The sequence below is a fragment of the Hemitrygon akajei genome, chromosome 9, assembly GCF_048418815.1.
Source record: "Hemitrygon akajei chromosome 9, sHemAka1.3, whole genome shotgun sequence".
NCBI lineage: Eukaryota > Metazoa > Chordata > Chondrichthyes > Myliobatiformes > Dasyatidae > Hemitrygon > Hemitrygon akajei.
In genome coordinates, this window is record NC_133132.1 from 45,980,755 (window position 1) to 46,000,684 (window position 19,930).

Below are 19,930 nucleotides of genomic sequence, written 5' to 3' on the forward strand. Positions count from 1 at the left end.
TAATAGCTTCCCACCACTGATGCAAGCTTCATTGGTCTATAATTTCCAGGATTATCCCTATTAACTTCCTTGAACAAAGAAATAACATTTGCCATCTTCCAACCTTAGGTACAACTCCTGAGGCCAGTGAGAATGCAAGGATCATTGCCAAAGGTGCAGTAATCTCTTCCATTGCTTCCCATAATAACCTGGGGTATATCTTGTCTGGCCAGGGGACATATATTCATCCTAGTTTTTTTTCCAAAGGTTCCAGCACATCCTCTTTCTCAGGGTTGTATATGGTGACATACATGTACTTTTATAATAAATTTACTTTGAACTGTAATGTAGGAAGCAGGGCATAGCATTAATTCTTTTTGGGCTTCCAGCCAGGTACAGGTATTGATTTTAACTGCTGTTTCAATAACAAACTCTGCCATCTTCATTTGGGATGATGCTTGAGCATGTCTAGTCCAGTGGTATTTAAACCCCTGTCATCGGTCCCTCTTGATTGGTTAGACCTCATCCAATCAGATTTCTGCTGTTCCACCTTGAGAAATGTGCAGTCATTCGAAAATATTCTCGTTAATGTCAACTGGGATATATAAAATGCTATATAAAACCGTTTGGTGCTATTTGGATGTATTCAAATAAACTTAATAAAATCAGAACTCTGATCTTATAATCAGTAATTCTGGTTATAAGCTCTGGATACTGCCCAGTCCATCACAAGCAACACCCTCCCCACCATTGAGTATATTTACATGGCCCGCTGCTATAAGAAAGCAGCCTCCGTCAAAGACTCCCATCATCCAGGCCACACCCTCTTCTCACTACAACCATTGGGCAGGAAGCCTTAGGTCCCACACCAACAGGTTGAAAAACATGTATTACCCTACCACCATCAGGCTCCTGGACTGGTGTGGATAATCTGAACTGATTCTATGACCAACAGACTCATTTTCAAGGACTCTTTTATAACTCATGTCCTTTTTTTTTTGCACAACTCATCTTCTTTTGCACATTGGTTGTTTCTGAGTTTCAGTCTATTCATGTATAGTTTTTTTAAAAATTAAAATTCTATTGTACTTTTTACTCCTGCAAGTGTCTGCAAAAAAATGAATCTCAGGTTAGCAGACAGTACCATGTACACACTTTGATAAAAAGTTTACTTTGAACATTACAAAATAGTAACACTAAATTGGGGATTAAAATTAGGGCTAAGCCAGATCTATAATCAATGGTTTTTATTGATGCATTTTGGTTTTAAAGTAGTGCTCAAAGATATTGCACAAAAAGTTTCATTTCATATGCACTTCAGCCTCTAATTTGACTACTCACATCAACATCAATTCTATAACTAATCTAATTTTCAGACATCATCAACCATCCCCATTATTCAGGCTGCTGAATAACACTCCCAAATTAGTCATATGTAACAATTGTGGTCTAACTTCTTTCTTAGACCTTAAAGGAGAAGGCAAGCTTGGACATATTCATCTGCTTCAAAGTTGCACTTTTAGAATTTTGTAAACATTTGAAAATTTAGCCCTCCTGCAGATTAAATCAATGTGGCCATTTATTCTTTTAGTGAATCATAAACAATTTTAGAGAACATTCTGTTCAAAACTGAGGGGAGCTTTTTTTGTTTCTCCTGTGACTTCATTCACTCTTTGTAACAAGCAGCCACAAAGCTTTTCTATGTGCAGAAGCCAAAGTACATGCCCACAGCATTCCAAGTTCCAATCACCAAATAGAAGTCTAAGAGGCAGCAATTTTACAGCAAACAGTTCTATTGGCGTCATGCTTTTCAAATATACTTACTGCCAAGTGCATCAAAAATTACTTAAACACAGAATTTAGGCAGGTCAAAAAATTAAAATCCTTGCACTTTGAGAAAAGTCTCTGTGATTGCAGTTTTCTCAGGTGATTACTGCGATCTTTGGGTAGGTATTTCTTTCTTTTGCCCTCACAGAGTAATTTAGCTCTAAATCTTAATTTGGCTCACTGTGGCAATGAGAACATAGCTCCAATTCTATGCCTGCCTTATCACATTAATTAAATTGGGAATTCACTATGAATGTGTGAAATTGCCCGCCGTTACTATGACAGCAATGTGCTCAAGACTTCAAAATATTTAGGAATGATACAAGAAATACACATAGATGTATTCTCCGCCACTCTAGAGAATTACAGAGGGTAATAAATATATAATTTTTACTATATCTTATTTAGTTAATCATTAACTCAGATGAGTCCATGGATTTCAGCCAGATTTTCCAGTAATCTTCTAATTTATGCAAGTCATGATACATTATTTTCCTATTTCAAACTGATGTTTATCCACCCACTTCTTCAAGAGTTTGAATGGCAACTTTCCAATCCTTTCTGAACTGCTGTGGGAATGAAAATCTCTATCATATTTTTATGGAAGAATGGCTATAGTTACAAAATTGTTGCTTCTGCTCCACAAGGAATTTTGTAATTTAAATTCTATTAAATTATGATTGAAACAGAATTAAACAAGTACAAGTGCCCGAGGAATCAAATGCAGTGATGGCCAGATATCAAAAGTATTTAGAAGACCCATTTAAAGCACTGGGAGATAACATATGTTGCAGGGACTTCTTTAAGAAAGCACTCCATGCAATTTAATTTTGCAAAATCTGACTGCCATAGAATCGCACTGAAGCTATTGCAGGTTTAGCCAGGTTGTGCACCTAACCAATCCTTAAGAAAGAATGGGTGAGTCATAGGAAAGTTAAAAACTTGATTCTGTCTCCCACAGGGCATGATGCTCTAAGATTATTTGGTACTGAGAAACCAAGGGGAGGAGAACAAAATTTTTGATGATTTTAACCAGTGATAAATAGTTCTATTCAATTTTACCAGAGCTGCTCATTTGTTGCTAATCTCTGGAATAGAATTCAGTGCACTGATCCAGACTCTTGGACCAAAAAAGCGTAATGAAATTCATCATTGTCTGTAAAGATTTTCACCAGGTAAGGATCAGAAGTCCTTCATGCTATTTTGCACTTTTTTGAGACAATTGCTGACTTCCTTTCACACTCTTCAAAATAGATCAGAGGTTACAGGTAAAATCCAACTAAATGGATTGGCTCACTTGTATGCATTATTTTGAATTTACTGTACATTAAACTATCATCTCTTAAAATTTCCTTTGTTAATTTATAGTGATACAAAATATTTAGCTTTAATCCTTGAAAATGGGGCTGGTAGTGGAATAGACTTTATAACCGAGCAGTGCTAGAGGCTTTAATCCAGTAAAATGTCAGTGTGCTCAGATGCAGCGGTTTCCCTGGGGCCAACCAAAGGTGGTATCGTCTGTCTTAAAAGTATTTTTTTTTTAAAAACGATAGCAAGACCCAGCTGGACATTAAGAACTTAAAATACTGCAGGTCTACCCCATCAGTGAGTTACTTGTTGGCAGAGAAACTGAAGGAGCTGGACTTGTAGAGAGACATCGGAGTGGGTGTGTGAAGGTGTATAGTCTAAGAGCGAGTGATTGTATTAGTTGCTTTTCATGTGATTACAAGACCCTGTTGCACATTGTTAATGTGGGATGCTGCAAGTCCATATTGGCGAACAGTGGGGTAGCTGCATGGCCTCCGTAGTAGCGAGGACTAGGCACCAAGCCGCCACGTCCCCCGTTTGCAGCAGCCCAGGAGAGGGGTGGCGTTGGTAAGCTCCCCCTCTCCTGGGCTGCTGCAAATGGGGGATGTGGCGGCATGGCGCACAGGCTGGAGTTGGTGCTGCTCTCCTGTGCTTGCTCGGCAGAAGTTAAGATGTATTGTGTTCGACAGCAGACTGCTGTAACATGTATGGATTGAGGGACTTGGATTATATGTTTTTGACTGACTGTATTTTACCGATTCCTTATGTGTGCTATTCTCCATACGACCATCTTGTCATGGGAACTTTGCTGGCTGGAGTCAGGGCTTTATACTTTGGTTCTTGGTAGGGTCACCCATGCCAAAAGGGTAGAGGCCAGACTAAGAGTGGTCCACTGGTTCCAGCTCAGGGCTACCAACCCTGACTGGTAAAACAAAATTGGTACAGAAACAACAATGAAGAATACTCCTTCATCTGAGTGCGACAGTATTCCTGAATCTCCACCTGGGACTTGTAGGATTGACATTAGTGAAAACTAAGAAGCTATTGACATGATGAAGGAAGCTCTGAACACCGCTAGAGATGAAGGACCCTCATTGCTGCCCAAAATGCCAGCGGTGTAATGGGCAGCAAGCCACATGTGCTATGTAAGCCTTGTGTTGTGTATAACTGCGGGTACTATGTTTTGCACTTTGCCCCCCCCCCCCCCCCCCGAGTAATGCTGTTTGGTTTGGCTGTATTAATTTATGGTTGAATGACAAGTAAACTTGAACTTCAATTCGGAGAATGCTGAACCTAAAATTAGAATAGGCTAGGCTTTAAAAACTATCCAAGTTTACATGTCATCCTTATGAGTTTTAACTTATAAACAGTTACTGCACAGAGGGATTAACCTCAATAAAAAATCTATGTCTTAAGTTATTGCCTTCACATGGAGATTGTGGGTTGTTACCGTATACTCCACATATCTGATTCTAGCCACAAACTGCCTTAATGCAGTGCCGCTAGCTCCCTCAAGTGAATTTAAACAGTCATGGCAATTTTTTTTTGTTGAGTAAATTGCAGCCTCAACTTCAAAATTTAATTTTGGCTAAGACTTAGACAAGACAGCCAAGAGAGGCCAAATGTGATTACTGAGGCCATCATGAGCAGCTAAAACAAAGTTGTTTTTATTTTGGAGAATCTAGGGTGATCTTTTGAAACATACAAGATCCTTGAGGAGCAGGGCAGGAGAAAGCAGATGGAGTGGGAGGATATCTTGAGCGAATATAGTCACAAGATTAGAGGGAAGTCATTTAAAGCTGGCACAGAGTGGCAAATCTCTGAAAATCTCTATCTGTGTAAGCCAGATCATTGAGGGTAATTAAAAGGAGTAGATTTTTTTTGAAAGATCACAAGTTGAGGGAATCTGGAACAGAAGAGGAGACAAGACCTGGGGCAAATCAGTGTTGATCACATTGAATAGTGAGTCAGCTTGAGAAGCCAAGTGACCTTTTCTTGCTCCTATTACATTCTTGTGCTCTTGGCTCAATATTGTGGAATTATAATACTGAAATTCAGGCTCAGCCTTAATTTGAGACCAATCACCTCATCAGATTTTAATAGAAACTCCTCTAACTCTTCTGAGGGCCAACAAGCCCAGCCTGCTCAATTTTTCCTCATAAAACAACCCATCCACTCTAGCAACTAAACTATGAACTGCTCCCAATGCATTAACAATGGGACCAATAATGTACACAATAGACTATATTCTATAAAGCTGAGCACCCCGGTCACCCAGGAGATGCCGTCTTGTCAGTGCCACTATCAACGTGGTGGTACAGGAGCCTGAAGACACACACTCAATATTTCAAAAACTGCTTCTTCCCCTCCGCCATCAGATTTTTGAATGAACAATGAACCCATGAACACTATCTCAGTATTTCCCTCTCTTTCTGCACTACTTACTTTGTAATTTATGTATTGCAATGCACTGCTGCAGCAAAAACAAACAAATTTCACAACATACGCCAGTGATATTAGAACACAACAAAATCTACAGATGCTGGAAATTCAAAGGAACACACACAAAATGCTGGAGAACTCAGCAGGTCAGGCAGCGTCAGTGGACAAGAGTAAACTGTCAATGTCTCATGCCAAAATCCTTCTTCAGGACTGAAGGGTCATTTGTGTGTTTGAACGCAGTTCAAATGATTTTCAACTTTTCTTATATACAAATAAGAAAATCGTATGAAGGCAAGGACCATACAAAACAAAGAATACCTTCTATGATCACCATATAAAATTAATACAAGATTAAAAAGTACACATTAAGGAGTACTTTTACATCATCTTTCGTGATCTCAAGAATGGACAGGAAGGAGGCACGAGCTTAACTAGTGAACTACTAGCATCAAGATGAAATTAGATGATGCATGTACAGAAATACTGCATTACAGAGAGAGTTAACTGGAAAAAAAGAATTAAATGTGAAAAGGTGGGCTGCCGCAGCTGAGGACATGATTTAATAAAACTTGAATACTGTATGGGAGAAGACAACAAACAATTGCAGCAATTATATTTTAGAGTAGAGCAGCATAAAAACTTCTGTTGCTGGTGGAAGTGCAGAGGTAAGAGGCAACTGCAAAATAGACGAGAATCAGAAAGTAGAGAACAGAAATATTTTAAGTCTGTAGAAAGCTTTAAATCAAGAACTTGCAATTTGCATGCCAAGAATTATGATGATTGACAGCATATATACAATGCACAATGAAGAAAATGCCACAATGTATCAAATTGGCCAACTATTTAACATTTATGAAACTGGAAGTCTCTGTACTAGAACTTGCTTATTCAGCAGAATGTAACGTGAATGATCTCAGCGCTGCAATATTTCCATGGAAATACAGTACAGCATTAACCTACTATTTTGATTTTGAAAGAGAAAGGTAAAAACACAACAGAAAGCAGAGCTGGAGCACAACAAAGTAGGTTCAGACAGAAAAAAAGACATGCAGTGGATTCCAGTTAATTGGGTCATCAGTTAATTTAGGACAGCTGCTTAGTTTGGCCAACTCTTAAAGAACAAAAACTAATCGAGAAAATGGCCAAGATTCTCTGTTTATTTGGGACACTATGCTGCTTAATTGGGATAGCGGACTATTGCCAGTTTCTAACTAGCACCAGTAGCTTACACTTGTGTAGCCATTACACCATGCTATCCTTAAAGTGAATAGTTTTTAAATACCAAACACGAGAAAATCTGCAGATGCTAGAAATCCAAAGCAACACAAAAAAATGCTGGAGGAACTCAGTGGGCTAGGCTGCATCTATGGAAAAAAGTAAACAGTCGACATTTCGGGCACAGACCCTTCATCATGACTGAAGGGTCATTTGTGTGTGTTTCTGTTCAAAAAGCAGTGACTTCTGTCACTGATAGTTGGTAAGAAATAAGGGGCAAGACTATTCAGAACTCTTTGTTCACTTTAGTTTCAAGCATTCAGGCTTGGAGATGCCAGAAACAGCTGGGAGTGAAAATGAAACAACTTCACTACTTCAACAAGTTAGGAACAAGTTATCAACGAATATCTTACATGTTAGAATGAAAATGAAGATTTGGATGATACAATCGTCGAAAGAATTTTATGAAGGTGGTCTATCATCTCCACTAGGTGTCTGCGCTGATTTTGATCATTTACAATCTAAAGCACACGGCAGCGTACACTGGATGAATTCCTCCGTCGATTGGTGGTTGGCTGTCTGTCGTATCCAAAAATGACAGGAGTTCTATGCGGGAGAGCTTCTGAAGCAGAAAAGCCATTGCACTGGGGCAATTCCACTCCCTTGACCTCAGAAGTCTGGGTCCGGTGGTACAAGTAGTCTGGGCACTGCCTTGGTTCAGCAGCCGACCATGTGCCTTGTCATGCCCCTTGCTCTCCGCAGAGTTTTGCAGTACCAACTTCTTGATCGTTGGATCTCGCTCTAGGTCTCATTCACCCAATCCGCCAGAGCCAACTTCACACGCTAGGACAGGCATATGCCTATCTCATCGGGGTATGAGGCCCGCCAGCTACCCTCACCTCTCTTAGCCCACCCGTTGAAGCTGTATACTGGGGTGTAGCTACTGTTGCAGGCAAACAGCTTCTTAGAGCCACAGGTGAGAGCTGAATCGATAGCTATTAGGGACCAATATACAGTTTTGTAGTAGTCTAGTGGCATTGATGGTGTTCTAATTTGTGCTGTATTTAATTTAAATAAATTTGTTACTCAGTTTGTCTTTTTGTACCTTTTTGAACTGTTGCCATGAACTTTGGCTAATTGGGGAAGCCACTTAACTGGGCCAAAATGTACTGGTCCCAATGTGACCCAATTAATTGAAATCCATTGTACTTGTGGCCAAGAGTCTGCAATCACTGGGAAGGAAGCATTTTACTGTTCTTCTCAGAAAAAAAAGTTACTAAATGTTACAGCAAGCACCAAATGCTTTTCTGATCTCAAATTTAACTTGGCCACTCTCACAAGGCATTTGCAATATCTAATTAGGTATGCATCAGAAGGCAAACAAACACTCTGAAAAGATTTCACAGGCAAAGCAGAAAGAAAAGTACAAGAACTTTAATCGAGAAACAGAACTGTACACGCTGAATATCTGAAATAAAAACAGATAATGCTATTCTTCAAGTCCCCAAATATCAAAGAAATCTGTCAGTCTCTACTGAATTATACCACAGAACATTTTGGGTAGCAAATTTCAAAAATTCACTTTTCCGTGGGTGAAGAATTTTCTCCTGATCATCGCCCCGAATGCCCTGCTCCTTTTCTCTGGGCACATCAGCAAGGGGAAACTTCATTGCTTGCATCTACCTTCACAAGCTAATTTACATCTTAGGTAGTCCTTTGAGATTGAAGATGATACTTCCATTCCAGCTGACTAATGAGACCAATGTGGGGAACTGTACACACTTCCATCAATGGGATAACTAGATGGTTCATTTGAAAAGTGGAGCATCCCCCAGAATGTATACAGTGCTTTAACGTGTTCCTGAGGATCCCAGTACAATCATGAATGCTCCTTCTCCAATTTGAATTTCAGGAGTAGGTGTTTGCATTTTTTTTGCCTAGGAGATTTTGAATGCATCCTTGAATCTTTCCCTCTGTCTGATTTTAGTCTCATTCTGTAACACGTCTCAGGATAAAGGATCCAGTCCTGGAATCAGACACGTGAATGGTGTGGATTGTCCTCTGAAACCAGAGTGTAAAGGTTGGGAAAGGTGGCCTCTTTATCCTTCCAATGGATTTCAACAACGTTAATAATTTCAGCAATGGCGCTAACCAGCCAGTGCCTCGAGATGCCTGCTGTACTCATCTCAGTCTCAGAACTGCTGTCAAGTTATATGCCAGGTCTGAAGTCTTGATTCTTAAATACCTCTTTTCTCAATCAGATGAAGAATTGTCTCAATGCTTTTCCCCGCCGAGCTTTAGAATTTCAGCGGGGATACTATTTGCTCCCAAGGCCTTGTTGTTATTACATATTGGCTCACTCATTCTCAAATTGCTGAATCCATACATCACAAAAATTATAAATAGTAGCTAAATATAGGCAGTCTGAAAAGAAGTTTCAGTGCATTGCTTTTAAACTTCATTTAACATGAACAAAAATAATTTAAGAAAACAAATATTTTACACAACAGGTAAGATTTGCAGAGTATCTGCCAAGCAAAATCTGGCATTAAGCTAACAAGTTAAAAAAAAACCACACAAACATATACTGGCATAGAAAAGCCAACTGCAAAATATTTCATATCCTACTACTCTACACATTTTTTAAAATAATAAAATGTGGCTTGAAACACTCAAGATAGATAAGCATAGTATCTAGCCACTGGGCACGATTGGCATTTTTATGTTGTTCTTCTTCCCACGGGTTGAACTTCTGTGTGAGCTTTGCAAATAAACAACTCTTTGAAGTTCCCATATAACTGTTGTAAAAGGGATAAAAAATAGAAGTCAGGAAGTGTTGCTGCACCTGTCCAGGATATTGGTTAGATCACATCTGAAGCAATGTGCATAATTTTAGATTATTTATTAAAGGAGGGCGTTTCTAAGTTTACTGCAGTTTAAAGAAGGTCTGCCAGGTTGATTCCAGAGGGAAAAGTGTCACCTCATCAGGAAAGCTTGGGACTACCTTTAAGGTAAGTCTCATGTTTAATTCCTGGCCTATAATGAAGTCAGCAGTTTTGTATCTTGTGTCTTAGTCTCGCAGGAAACATCACTAGCATTGAGTCCTAGTGAAACTCTGTCAGACATGCTGGACAGGGCACATCATGTGTAATCATACCATATTCCTAAAACTAACATCATTTGTCAAGCTCTTCTGGGAGAGAACACTAGGTAGAGGAAAAGATTAAAGTATGTGCCAAGTCTCCTTGACAAAATGTAACTGACTCTTGAGAATCTCCACTTCATAACTGCTAAAATTGGATAAGGAACATTCAAGATGATTTTCAGAACCCTGAGGTTACACAGAAGCCTTCTGTTCGTGACGTGAGGAGGACATCCCTCTACAAATTCAAGTACATCCTGCTCCATCTGTGAAAGAATCTGAGGCTCCCACATTGGTGTCATTAGCCACCTTAGAGGCCAAACGCAGGAATGAAAGCAAGTTATCCTCAATTCCTAAGAACACAACATTTGAAGGCCTAAGCACTGATGCTGGAAGCAATTTACTAATTGTAGCCTGATGACTTGAAAATAACCTTCCCCTTTGTTTTATCAAATAACTAATTTTTATCCATAGCAATACTCAATCTCTCTAGTGCCTTTGTCGTGTGGTAGAAATTTAAATGGAATCTAATCACATACTTTTTAAAAATGAATCATGCTGCATCAACTCTATCAATCCTTCTGGATACATCCTCAAAGACCTAATGGATAAACTAGATTACCTTCACATCTTATTATCTACTGTTTAGTTACCTTTTGCTGGTGTCTAAAATTCTTCCATTCTTCTTGCCTCTCAATATGAGATCAGCACCCAAGGTTCAGACTCACTTATTATCAAAGATACCGTTGATCTCAATTGTTTGGCATAGGAGAATATTTGGTTTAAAGTTCAAGGCTGTTTCTTGCAGAACAATCTAGTCAGTGTCATTTCCCAAAGTACTGCAAGTTACTTTCTCTCAAATACGTCCAATTCCTTTTTAAAGTCCTCATCAACTGCTGCCCCAGCATTTACAAACAGCTACAGTAATTCCCAATCATAAACACTCTTTGTATTAGAAAGTTTTCTTTCAGATCCTATGTCTTTTGATCGAAGTCTTAATATACACTCAGTGACCACTTTATCATGTACCACTTGTACCTAATAAAGTGGCTAGTGAATGTATGTTTGTGATGTTCTGCTACTGTAGCCCATTCACTCTGAGGTGCAAAGTGATGTGCACTCAGAGATGCTCTTCTGCACACCACTGTTGTAACGCATGGTTATTTGAGTTACTGTCACCTTCCTGTCAGCTTGAAATAGTCTGGCCATTCTCCTGACTTCTCTCTTTAACAAAGCAACAAAACTTCCACTCACTGGATGATTTTTGTTTGTTTTTCATACTAGTCTCTATAAATTCCAGAGACTGTCATTCATGAAAATACCAGGAGATCAGAAGTTTCTGAGATTCTCAAACCACCCTGTCTGGCACCAACTATCATTCCACAGTCAAGGTCACTTAGATCACATTTCTTCCCTTATTCTGATGTTTGGTCTGAACAACTGAATCTCTTGACCATGTCTGCATGCTGTTATGCATTGAGTTGCTGTCACATGATTGGCTGATTAGTTATATGCATTAACATGGTGCACAGATGTACTTAAAGTGGCCAATGAGTGTATATTCTCTGGTCCTCAAATTGCCCAATCTAATACTCTGAGCTCTAAACCCTATGATTTTGTACACTGCTATTCAATCTCCTCTCAAATTTCTTTTCTCCAAGGAAATAAACCTAACTCTTCTGATCTAACCTTCAGATGAATTTCATTCACTGCACGTTGAATAACCATGTCTGAGAAATGAAGGGAAGAGAATTAAGCTCCAGTGTACAAGGCGTATATGAAGCAACGAAAGTGTTACAGGGGAAGGGGGGGAAGACATTAGTACAAAGTCAGGCGCATGGACAAATAGGAAGAGCGGACAAGGTTCTATTAAAGCGAGGATTAGAGCAGTACATTGACAGTTTGAGGATGGATGGCTAGACTGTGTAACTAAGTCTAGAGATTGGAAGGTGGCTCTGATTTGTGGTAAAACTTTGGGTGAAAGCCCAAAATATCAGTGGATGTACACATTTATTGATCACAATAAAACAGAGATTGATAAGGATTACATACCAAGGTAAATGGTCTGTCTGCCTGGCATCAGTGGATACACTGCCAGGGCTTGTGATATGTACCAGCTGCTCATATGACCATCCACCACCTTCAAGTGACTCTGAATGGTGGGGTGGGGGGGGGGGGGGAGGGGGGAGAATGAAACTAAGGAACTACATAGGTGCTACATCCTGCCCAAGAGTGACCTGGGCTAGTAGAGAAGGCAAGAGAATGGGGTTGAGAGGGTTAAGGCACAAACTAACGGAGATGGGAGTAGACTCTCACATGGTGGATTGGATAGTGGACTACTTGACAGATAGACCTCAGTATGTGCGGTTGGGAGACTGTAGGTCTGACACGGTGGTCAGCAGCACAGGAGCGCCGCAGGGAACCGTACTCTCTCCGGTCCTGTTCACCCTGTACACATCAGACTTCCAATATAACTCGGAGTCCTGCCATGTGCAGAAGTTCGCTGATGACACGGCCATAGTGGGGTGTGTCAGGAAAGGACAGGAGGAGGAGTATAGGAAACTGATACAGGACTTTGTGATATGGTGCAACTCTAACTACCTGCGTCTCAATATCACCAAGACCAAGGAGATGGTGGTGGACTTTAGGAGATCTAGGCCTCATATGGAGCCAGTGATCATTAATGGAGAATGTGTGGAGCAGGTTAAGACCTACAAGTATCTGGGAGTACAGTTAGACGAGAAGCTAGACTGGACTGCCAACACAGATGCCTTGTGCAGGAAGGCACAGAGTCGACTGTACTTCCTAAGAAGGTTGGCGTCATTCAATGTCTGTAGTGAGATGCTGAAGATGTTCTATAGGTCAGTTGTGGAGAGCGCCCTCTTCTTTGTGGTGGCGTGTTGGGGAGGAAGCATTAAGAAGAGGGACGCCTCACGTCTTAATAAGCTGGTAAGGAAGGCGGGCTCTGTCGTGGGCAAAGTACTGGAGTGTTTAACATCGGTAGCTGAGCGAAGGGTGCTGAGTAGGCTACGGTCAATTATGGATAACTCTGAACATCCTCTACATAGCACCATCCAGAGACAGAGAAGCAGTTTCAGCGACAGGTTACTATCGATGCAATGCTCCTCAGACAGGATGAAGAGGTCAATACTCCCCAATGCCATTAGGCTTTACAATTCTACCGCCAGGACTTAAGAACTTTTTAAAAACTATTATTAATGCTTTTTGAGATAGTGATTTAGATGCTTATCATATTTTTTACTGAGTTAAGTATTGTATGTAATTAGTTTTGCTACAACAAGTGTATGGGACATTGGAAAAAAAGTTGAATTTCCCCATGGGGATGAATAAAGTATCTATCTATCTAATAAAATCAGCCTTGATGGAATAGCACAGCAGGCTCAATGGGCAAAATGGCCTAATTCTTCCCAATGATACAGTACATCTGGTAGTCCTAGCACTGATTCCTGGTAAACATTGTCTGTCATTCTCATGGCTAAAAAAATATCACATTTTTTTCTGCTTTGGGCCCATGATCCAAACTTTTATCCAAACTGCCCCGGCTCCATTCATTTTGGTTAACTACCATTTTATATTCGCCTTCGTCAAATAGCTTTCAAAAATCCACATGGATAACTCCTTTCTCTATTTTCTTAACATTTAATCACATTAGTCAAAATCATTTAAGTATATTGAAGCATAATCACTTTTGTCAACTTAAACTACCCTTAATTAGGTTTCCTTAACTATTATTTATAAAAGCTTCCTCACAGAAAGATAAACTTCCTGGCCAGTTATTGCCAGACATAAAGCAAATTAAAAATGGAGGAACTCAACAGGTTGGGCTTCCCTGTGCAGACAGTGGGATAGTCAATGCTTTGGATTGACATCCAGCATTAAGGTTGAGAATGTAACAGGGAGATAACTAGCATAAAGAGGTTAGAAGCAACAGTACTGCAGAAGCTGGCAACAGGATCCCTGACTTGCTCATTGGGAGACCACAGGCGGTGTGGATTAACAATAACATCTCCTCCTCCTTGACAATCAACTCAGGAACACTCCAAGTATGTATGCGTAGCTCACTGCTCTATTCTCTCCACACTCAGGATCATCAACCCCGCCCAAACAAAACACAAGAACATCGACACCCAAATACACCTCCCCCACGCAAAAAACAACAATAAAAAGATAGGCAAAAAACACAGAATAAAAAACCATAAGACTGACAAAGTTCATGGTCAGTAGTCCAAATCCATAAACACAGGATCTTGATAATATCCTCCAACATCATCAAAAGAGAGATAATTTGAACACAAGGGCCTGCCCTCCAAGTACAATAGGCCACACAGGCATACAGAAGCAAGATAGATCAGCTATCACAACAACCTTGTACTCATCGTCAGCAAAACCAGGGATTGTGGACTTCAGGAAGGGAAGCTGGGAGAGCACACACCAACCCCATTGAGGGGTCAGTGGTGGAAAGGGTGGGCAACAGCAGAGGACCTATCACAGGCACAACACAGAGAGATACTCATGAAGGCAGCTCACCAACACCTCTACTTCATTAGGAATTTGAGGAGATTTTGTATGTCACTGTAGACTCCTGCAAATTTTTAGATGTACCATTGAGAGCATTCTGACTGCATCACCACCTGGTACATATTCTCCAATGCACAGGATCACAACAGGCTGGAGAGGGTTGTAGACTCAGCCAGCACCATGAGAAGCACAACTCTCCCCACCACTGGGGAATTTTCAAAATGTGGAATTCATTATCATTTGGCCAACAGCAAATCCCCTATATTGGTGTAATAAATTGGAGAAGTGGTCTGAGTGAGTATTGGTACAGAAAGAACAGTAGAATTCATGTTTAAGTGGATGGCCTGGGGTCAACTTAATTGTTGTTTGTGCAGAGGCAATAAAGTGTGAACTTTAGGAGATATGTTGTGAGTTGCCTAACCTACAGTGCAAGAAAAAGATTGCAAGTCTTTGCAATTACCTGTTTTTCTGTATTAATTACTCAAAATGTTGTCTGATTTTCATGTAAATCACAGTAATAGACAAACACAATCTGCCTAAATTAATACACAAACAATTGTACCTTTCATGTCTTTATTGAACACACTGTTTAATCATTCACAGTCCAAGCTGGGAAAAGTATGTGAACCCTTGTATTTAATAACTGGTAGAACATCCTTTAGCAGCAATAATCTTCACCAAACGTTTCCTATAACTGATCAGACTTGCACAATGGTAAGGAGGAATTTTAGACCATTCCTCCATACAAAACTATTTCAGTTCATCAACATTTCTGGGATACCTTGCATAAACAGCTCTCTTCAGGTCATGCCACAAGCATCTCAATTAGGTTAAGGCCTGGACTCTGACTTGGCCATTCCAAAACAACACATTTTCTTCTTTTTTTAAAGCATTCTGGTGTTGATTTACTCCTGTTTCAGATCATTGTCTTGTTGCATCATCCAACTTCTACTAAGCTTCACGTGATGACTGCTATTGTAACAAGACATTTCCTGCAAAATGTCTTGATACAATTTTGAATTAATTGTTCCCTCAACCATCGCAAACTGTCTAGGCTCTGAGGCAGCAAAGCAGCTCAAAACCATGATGCTCCTTCCACCATGCTTCACAGTTGGGATGAGGTTTTGGTGTTGATGTGCAGTGCCCTTTTTCCTTCAAACATACCAGTGTGCACTTCTGTCAAAAAGTTCAACCTTTGTCTCATCTGTCCACAGAACATTGTACCAGACACATTGTGGAACATCTTGGTGGTCTTTTGCAAACTTGAGATGTACAGCAACCTTGTTTCTGGACAGCAGTGGTGTCTTTCCATGAACACCATTCTTGTTCAATGTTTTTCTTATGGTGGACACATCAACAGAGACTTTAGCAAGTTCCAGAGATTTCTGCAGGTCTTTTGCTGTTACCCTTGGGTTCTTTTTTATCTCCTTCAGCACTGCACGTTGTGTTCTTGGTGTGAGCTTTACAGGCCACCCAATCCTAGGGAGAGTAGCAATAGTACTGAATTTCCTCTACTTGTGGACCATTTATTTTACTGTGGACTGATGAACACTCAGATCTTTAGAAATGCTTTTGTAGCCTATTTCAGCTTGATGGATCTCTACAATTCTTCTTCTAAAGTCCTTTGAAAGTTGTTTTAATCAAGGCATGGTGCACATAAACAGATAATTCTTGAGAAGAGCAGGCTCTGTCAGTAACCTGACTTTGTGTCTTATTTATAGGGCAGGGCACCTCTACAACCCACACCTCCAATCTGATCTCATTGATTGGAACACCTGACTTCAACTAGCTTTTTGTAGAAGGCGTTATCCCAGGGATTCACATACTTTTTTGAACCTAGACTGTGAAGTTTAAATGGTGTACTCAGTGAGGACAAGTACAATTGTTTAGGCAGATTGTGTTTGTCTATTATTGTGACTTTGAAGATCAAACTACATCTTATGATTAATTTATGCAGAAAACCAGATTTTTGCAAAGGTTCTCAAACTTTTTCTCGCAACTGTAGTTCAGTTTATAATGGTCAACATCCCAATGAGATGATAAATCCTGAATTTTCACACACCCATTATAGTCATCTGACAAACTACTCAAAAGAGCTACAAGGTTGCCCTTTCATATCAGGGGTCAGCACAATGTGTTCAAAATGATGACCTTGTTTCTAGGAACTGTAACTCAAAATTGTTCTTTGTCACTGAAATGTAGAAAAGGTGCATACATAGCATTTGTCCTTCAAAACCATCTTTTTATCCATCTTAAAATTGCCCCCCACCATTCACTTCTGGGTTCTGCCGCCAATTCCTCTCTCCCCTCTTCCATCTGCCTATCATTCTCTCCTCACTTGGATCCTCCTATTAGTTGCTAGGTCTTGATCCACTCCTTCCCTTCACATATCTAGATTGGCTGTCTCCCCCCAGTATTTCAGTCCAGGTGAAGGATCTCGACCCAAAACATCAACTGTTCATTTCCCTCCATAGATGCTGCCTCACCTGTCAAGTTCCTCCCGCATCCTGTGTGTTCAACAAATGCAGTCACTTGCATCTCCCATTTAATACTGTATCATCATTATGTGCTGCGTGTGGTTCTAACCATGACCATGATTGTTCTAGGCAAGTTATTCTACAGAAGTGGCTTGCTTTATTGCCACCTTCTAGGCAGCGCCTTTACAAGACGGGTGACCCCAATCATTATCAATACTCTTCAGAGACTGTCTGCCTGGCGTCAGTGATCGCATAACCGGGACTTGTGAGACCACCTGCTCCTGTGGCTTCACGTGACCCTGAGGGGCTAAGTTCTACACCTTATCCAAGGGTGGCCTGCAAGCTAGCCGAGGGAAGGAGCATCTTACATAATATAAACACACACACGTGTAAATGCCGAACACTCAACTGAGCAGCAACTCGGGAAATAAATGTTTCGTGTCCAAGGCTCGTCATCGGAATGATCTAGGACTATGATCTGAGAAAGTAACTCTTTCCACAGCTGCCTGCTGAGTGTTTCCAGCATTATATATAACACGAATGCAAGTTGCTGTAACAACGCTTCTCATCACCCTCTTCTCAGAATTCAGACTCACTCCATTGACGTTAATCAGATTATTCACCCCCCCTTCCCCCACTTTGTAACGATTACCGTATGTGTGTCGAAAAACAATTTGGAAACTTGATTGGTCAAATGAGGAAGATCCAATTTCGTTAAATAGCTGGACTTAATTAAGTACAGGGCTCTCTCTGTGTGGCAGCAATCCAGAACCAAGCGCTGGAGTTTTACAGAAGTAATTTTTATACCTGTATCTTTTCGAAGCTCTACAATTTTAATATAGTCACTAGTTTATGCATTGCACAATTTGACGCTTATCCGCTACTGGCACCAGGGAGAAAAAAAAAATCTGCGAATGTGTAAATGATTCTTAAAAACCGGAATAACGTTTTCCAAATTGGCAGAAAATAAAGTTCTTGAATCACAAAATTAATAGGTGCAATGATCACGAGCTTTGAGCAAGGCAGGGCTCAAAATGAGATCTACAAATAAACGAGTACCTGTACTGCGCGTTTAGATCACTGGTCCATTCCGTCCTTACACTCGGGTACACCCGTCAGTGTTTACAGACCCATTGGGGACGTCGGTTAAAGGAATGTATCGAGTACACACAAAATGCTGGAGGAACTCAGCCGGTCAGACAGCATCCTAGGGAAGTGAATGAAGAGTCGATGTGTTGTGCGGAGACTCTTCATCCTCTCCTCAGGGTGGTTTATGTGACTAAGATAGAGCAGGGAGAAGGGGGAGTTACCCAGCCGCGGGTATGGGGTTCCTGAAGCGAACTTACCTGCACAGCCTGCAGGATAGCTCCACACTTGGCTCTCACGTCGCTGAAGGGACATCTCCTGGACAGCACCAGCAGCCGCACCAGGTACTCATTCAAACCGTCCGCCGGCGAGTTCCCAGCGCTGGGGACCGGAGGGGCTCCGCCGTCGTTGCTGCCGCCCAGCCTCTCGCTCAGGCTCAACACCGCCTGCCTGATGCCGTCCAGGGCCGCCTGCCGCCGGCTCGGGTCGCGGCTGTACAAACCGTCCCACCTTCCAGCAGTTCCCGCGCGCCCGGCCATAGGGAGACCGGTTCCAGAATGTTCCGGCGGCAGCCCAAGCTTGCAACCGGCGGGCAGAGTCGCATCTACAAGTGAAGGGTCAGCGCAAGGAACGGAGCCGAGCTTGGCACCGAAAGTGCTGCTTCACCCCTCCCAAAGGCTGTCAATGTGTCACAGAGAGGGGAAAGCATATAAACCTTGACGGTATGAAAGGGAAACCGAAGAACGTGGCAAGAATTGTTTTTTTAAAAAAACTTCTTTATCCAAACGCTTCAGCTTTGAATGGATGACTTCAATACAATAAACTCCCCGCTTGCTTCATGTGACGCGCAATCCAGCCGTCCGCTTGTCAGCGATGATTGACAGCGGCGACTGCCCAATCCAGCGTCAGTGTGTGCTAATTATCTCGGGACCCCGCGAGCTCCCCGCCAATGGGATGGCGGCATTCTTTCTACGCCGAATTAACAAATTACGTTGCCCGTAAAGCGCCTTCTACTGGCCAACACACATGCGCCCAGTTATCAGCTCAGGAGTTGTAGTCCAATATACCCTCTGATGTCATAGAGACAACGGATAAGAACGCGCAGTCAAAACTACATATTCCAGAGGTCCCAGCGCCGTGCCAAGGCGGCTTCTTGTTATTCATTTGGAGAACGTGGGCATCCTAGGCAAAGCAGTGATTATTTCTCTGTGTCGTTAGATCATGCAAGTTGTTTTTGTATAGGAAGAGATCATTTGGCCTAGTGCCCGTTTTTTGGAGACACGTAGCTGACAATCTCTGCTTAAGAGCGGGTCCGGCAACATCGGTAGAAAGAGCCAGAGTTAATGTTTTACGTCTGGAATATTTCCTCAGAACTGACAAAGAGGAAACTATTTAGCTTAATTAACTGATTCACTTTTTTACGGAATGCTGCCAGTCTCTCTGAGTTTTCTCCAAATTTTTTGTGGTTTAAAAAATGTCATATTTCTAGCATACACTATTTTTAAAATTTTCTTTCTCATGCACAACCAAACTTGTACATTTGGTGCCACATCGTGGTTAAATTGCCACATTAGTAATCTAGATCCTGCTTTAACAGTCTAACAGAGAAACGAGTTTCAGTGTCATCAATGGTCTCAGTGAAATATTTAATGGTCTTAAAACTACTGGATTGTCATTACGACTTAAGTAAATATCAAAGCAACAAGTGCTGGAATCTTCCACTGGAAAGGTTAATTTTTTTCTTTTTCAGTAGTTGCTACCTGATTGTACATTCTCTGTTATTAAAAACCCTTCTTGTTCATTCATGCCGTCCGGAGGTGGAGATCTGCTGCCCTTAACTGGTGGGTCTTGTATGTTGACTCCAGGTCCTCAAACAAGGCGATTTTCTCTTAAATGACCTATTGATAATTTGGGA

At 41.1% G+C, this 19,930-nt stretch overlaps 2 protein-coding genes across 4 annotated transcripts in view; one reads left to right on the plus strand and one right to left on the minus strand.

Annotated features, from left to right (window-relative positions):
* Positions 1 to 18,839, minus strand: part of sesn1 (sestrin 1) — an 83,688-nt gene extending 64,849 nt beyond the window's left edge. The window contains exon 1 of one of the 2 annotated variants that reach the window (XM_073055883.1): positions 18,276 to 18,839. In XM_073055883.1, coding sequence (XP_072911984.1) covers positions 18,276 to 18,554 — 279 coding nt within the window. In that variant the 5' untranslated portion in view covers positions 18,555 to 18,839. The remainder of the gene's footprint in view (positions 1 to 18,275) is intronic. The other variant, XM_073055884.1, reaches the window with a different exon arrangement.
* The window catches only part of cep57l1 (centrosomal protein 57, like 1), a 64,396-nt gene continuing 47,304 nt past the window's right edge, over positions 2,839 to 19,930 (plus strand). Inside the window, exon 1 of one of the 2 annotated variants that reach the window (XM_073055886.1) lies at positions 2,839 to 2,981. In XM_073055886.1, coding sequence (XP_072911987.1) covers positions 2,946 to 2,981 — 36 coding nt within the window. In that variant the 5' untranslated portion in view covers positions 2,839 to 2,945. The remainder of the gene's footprint in view (positions 2,982 to 19,930) is intronic. The other variant, XM_073055887.1, reaches the window with a different exon arrangement.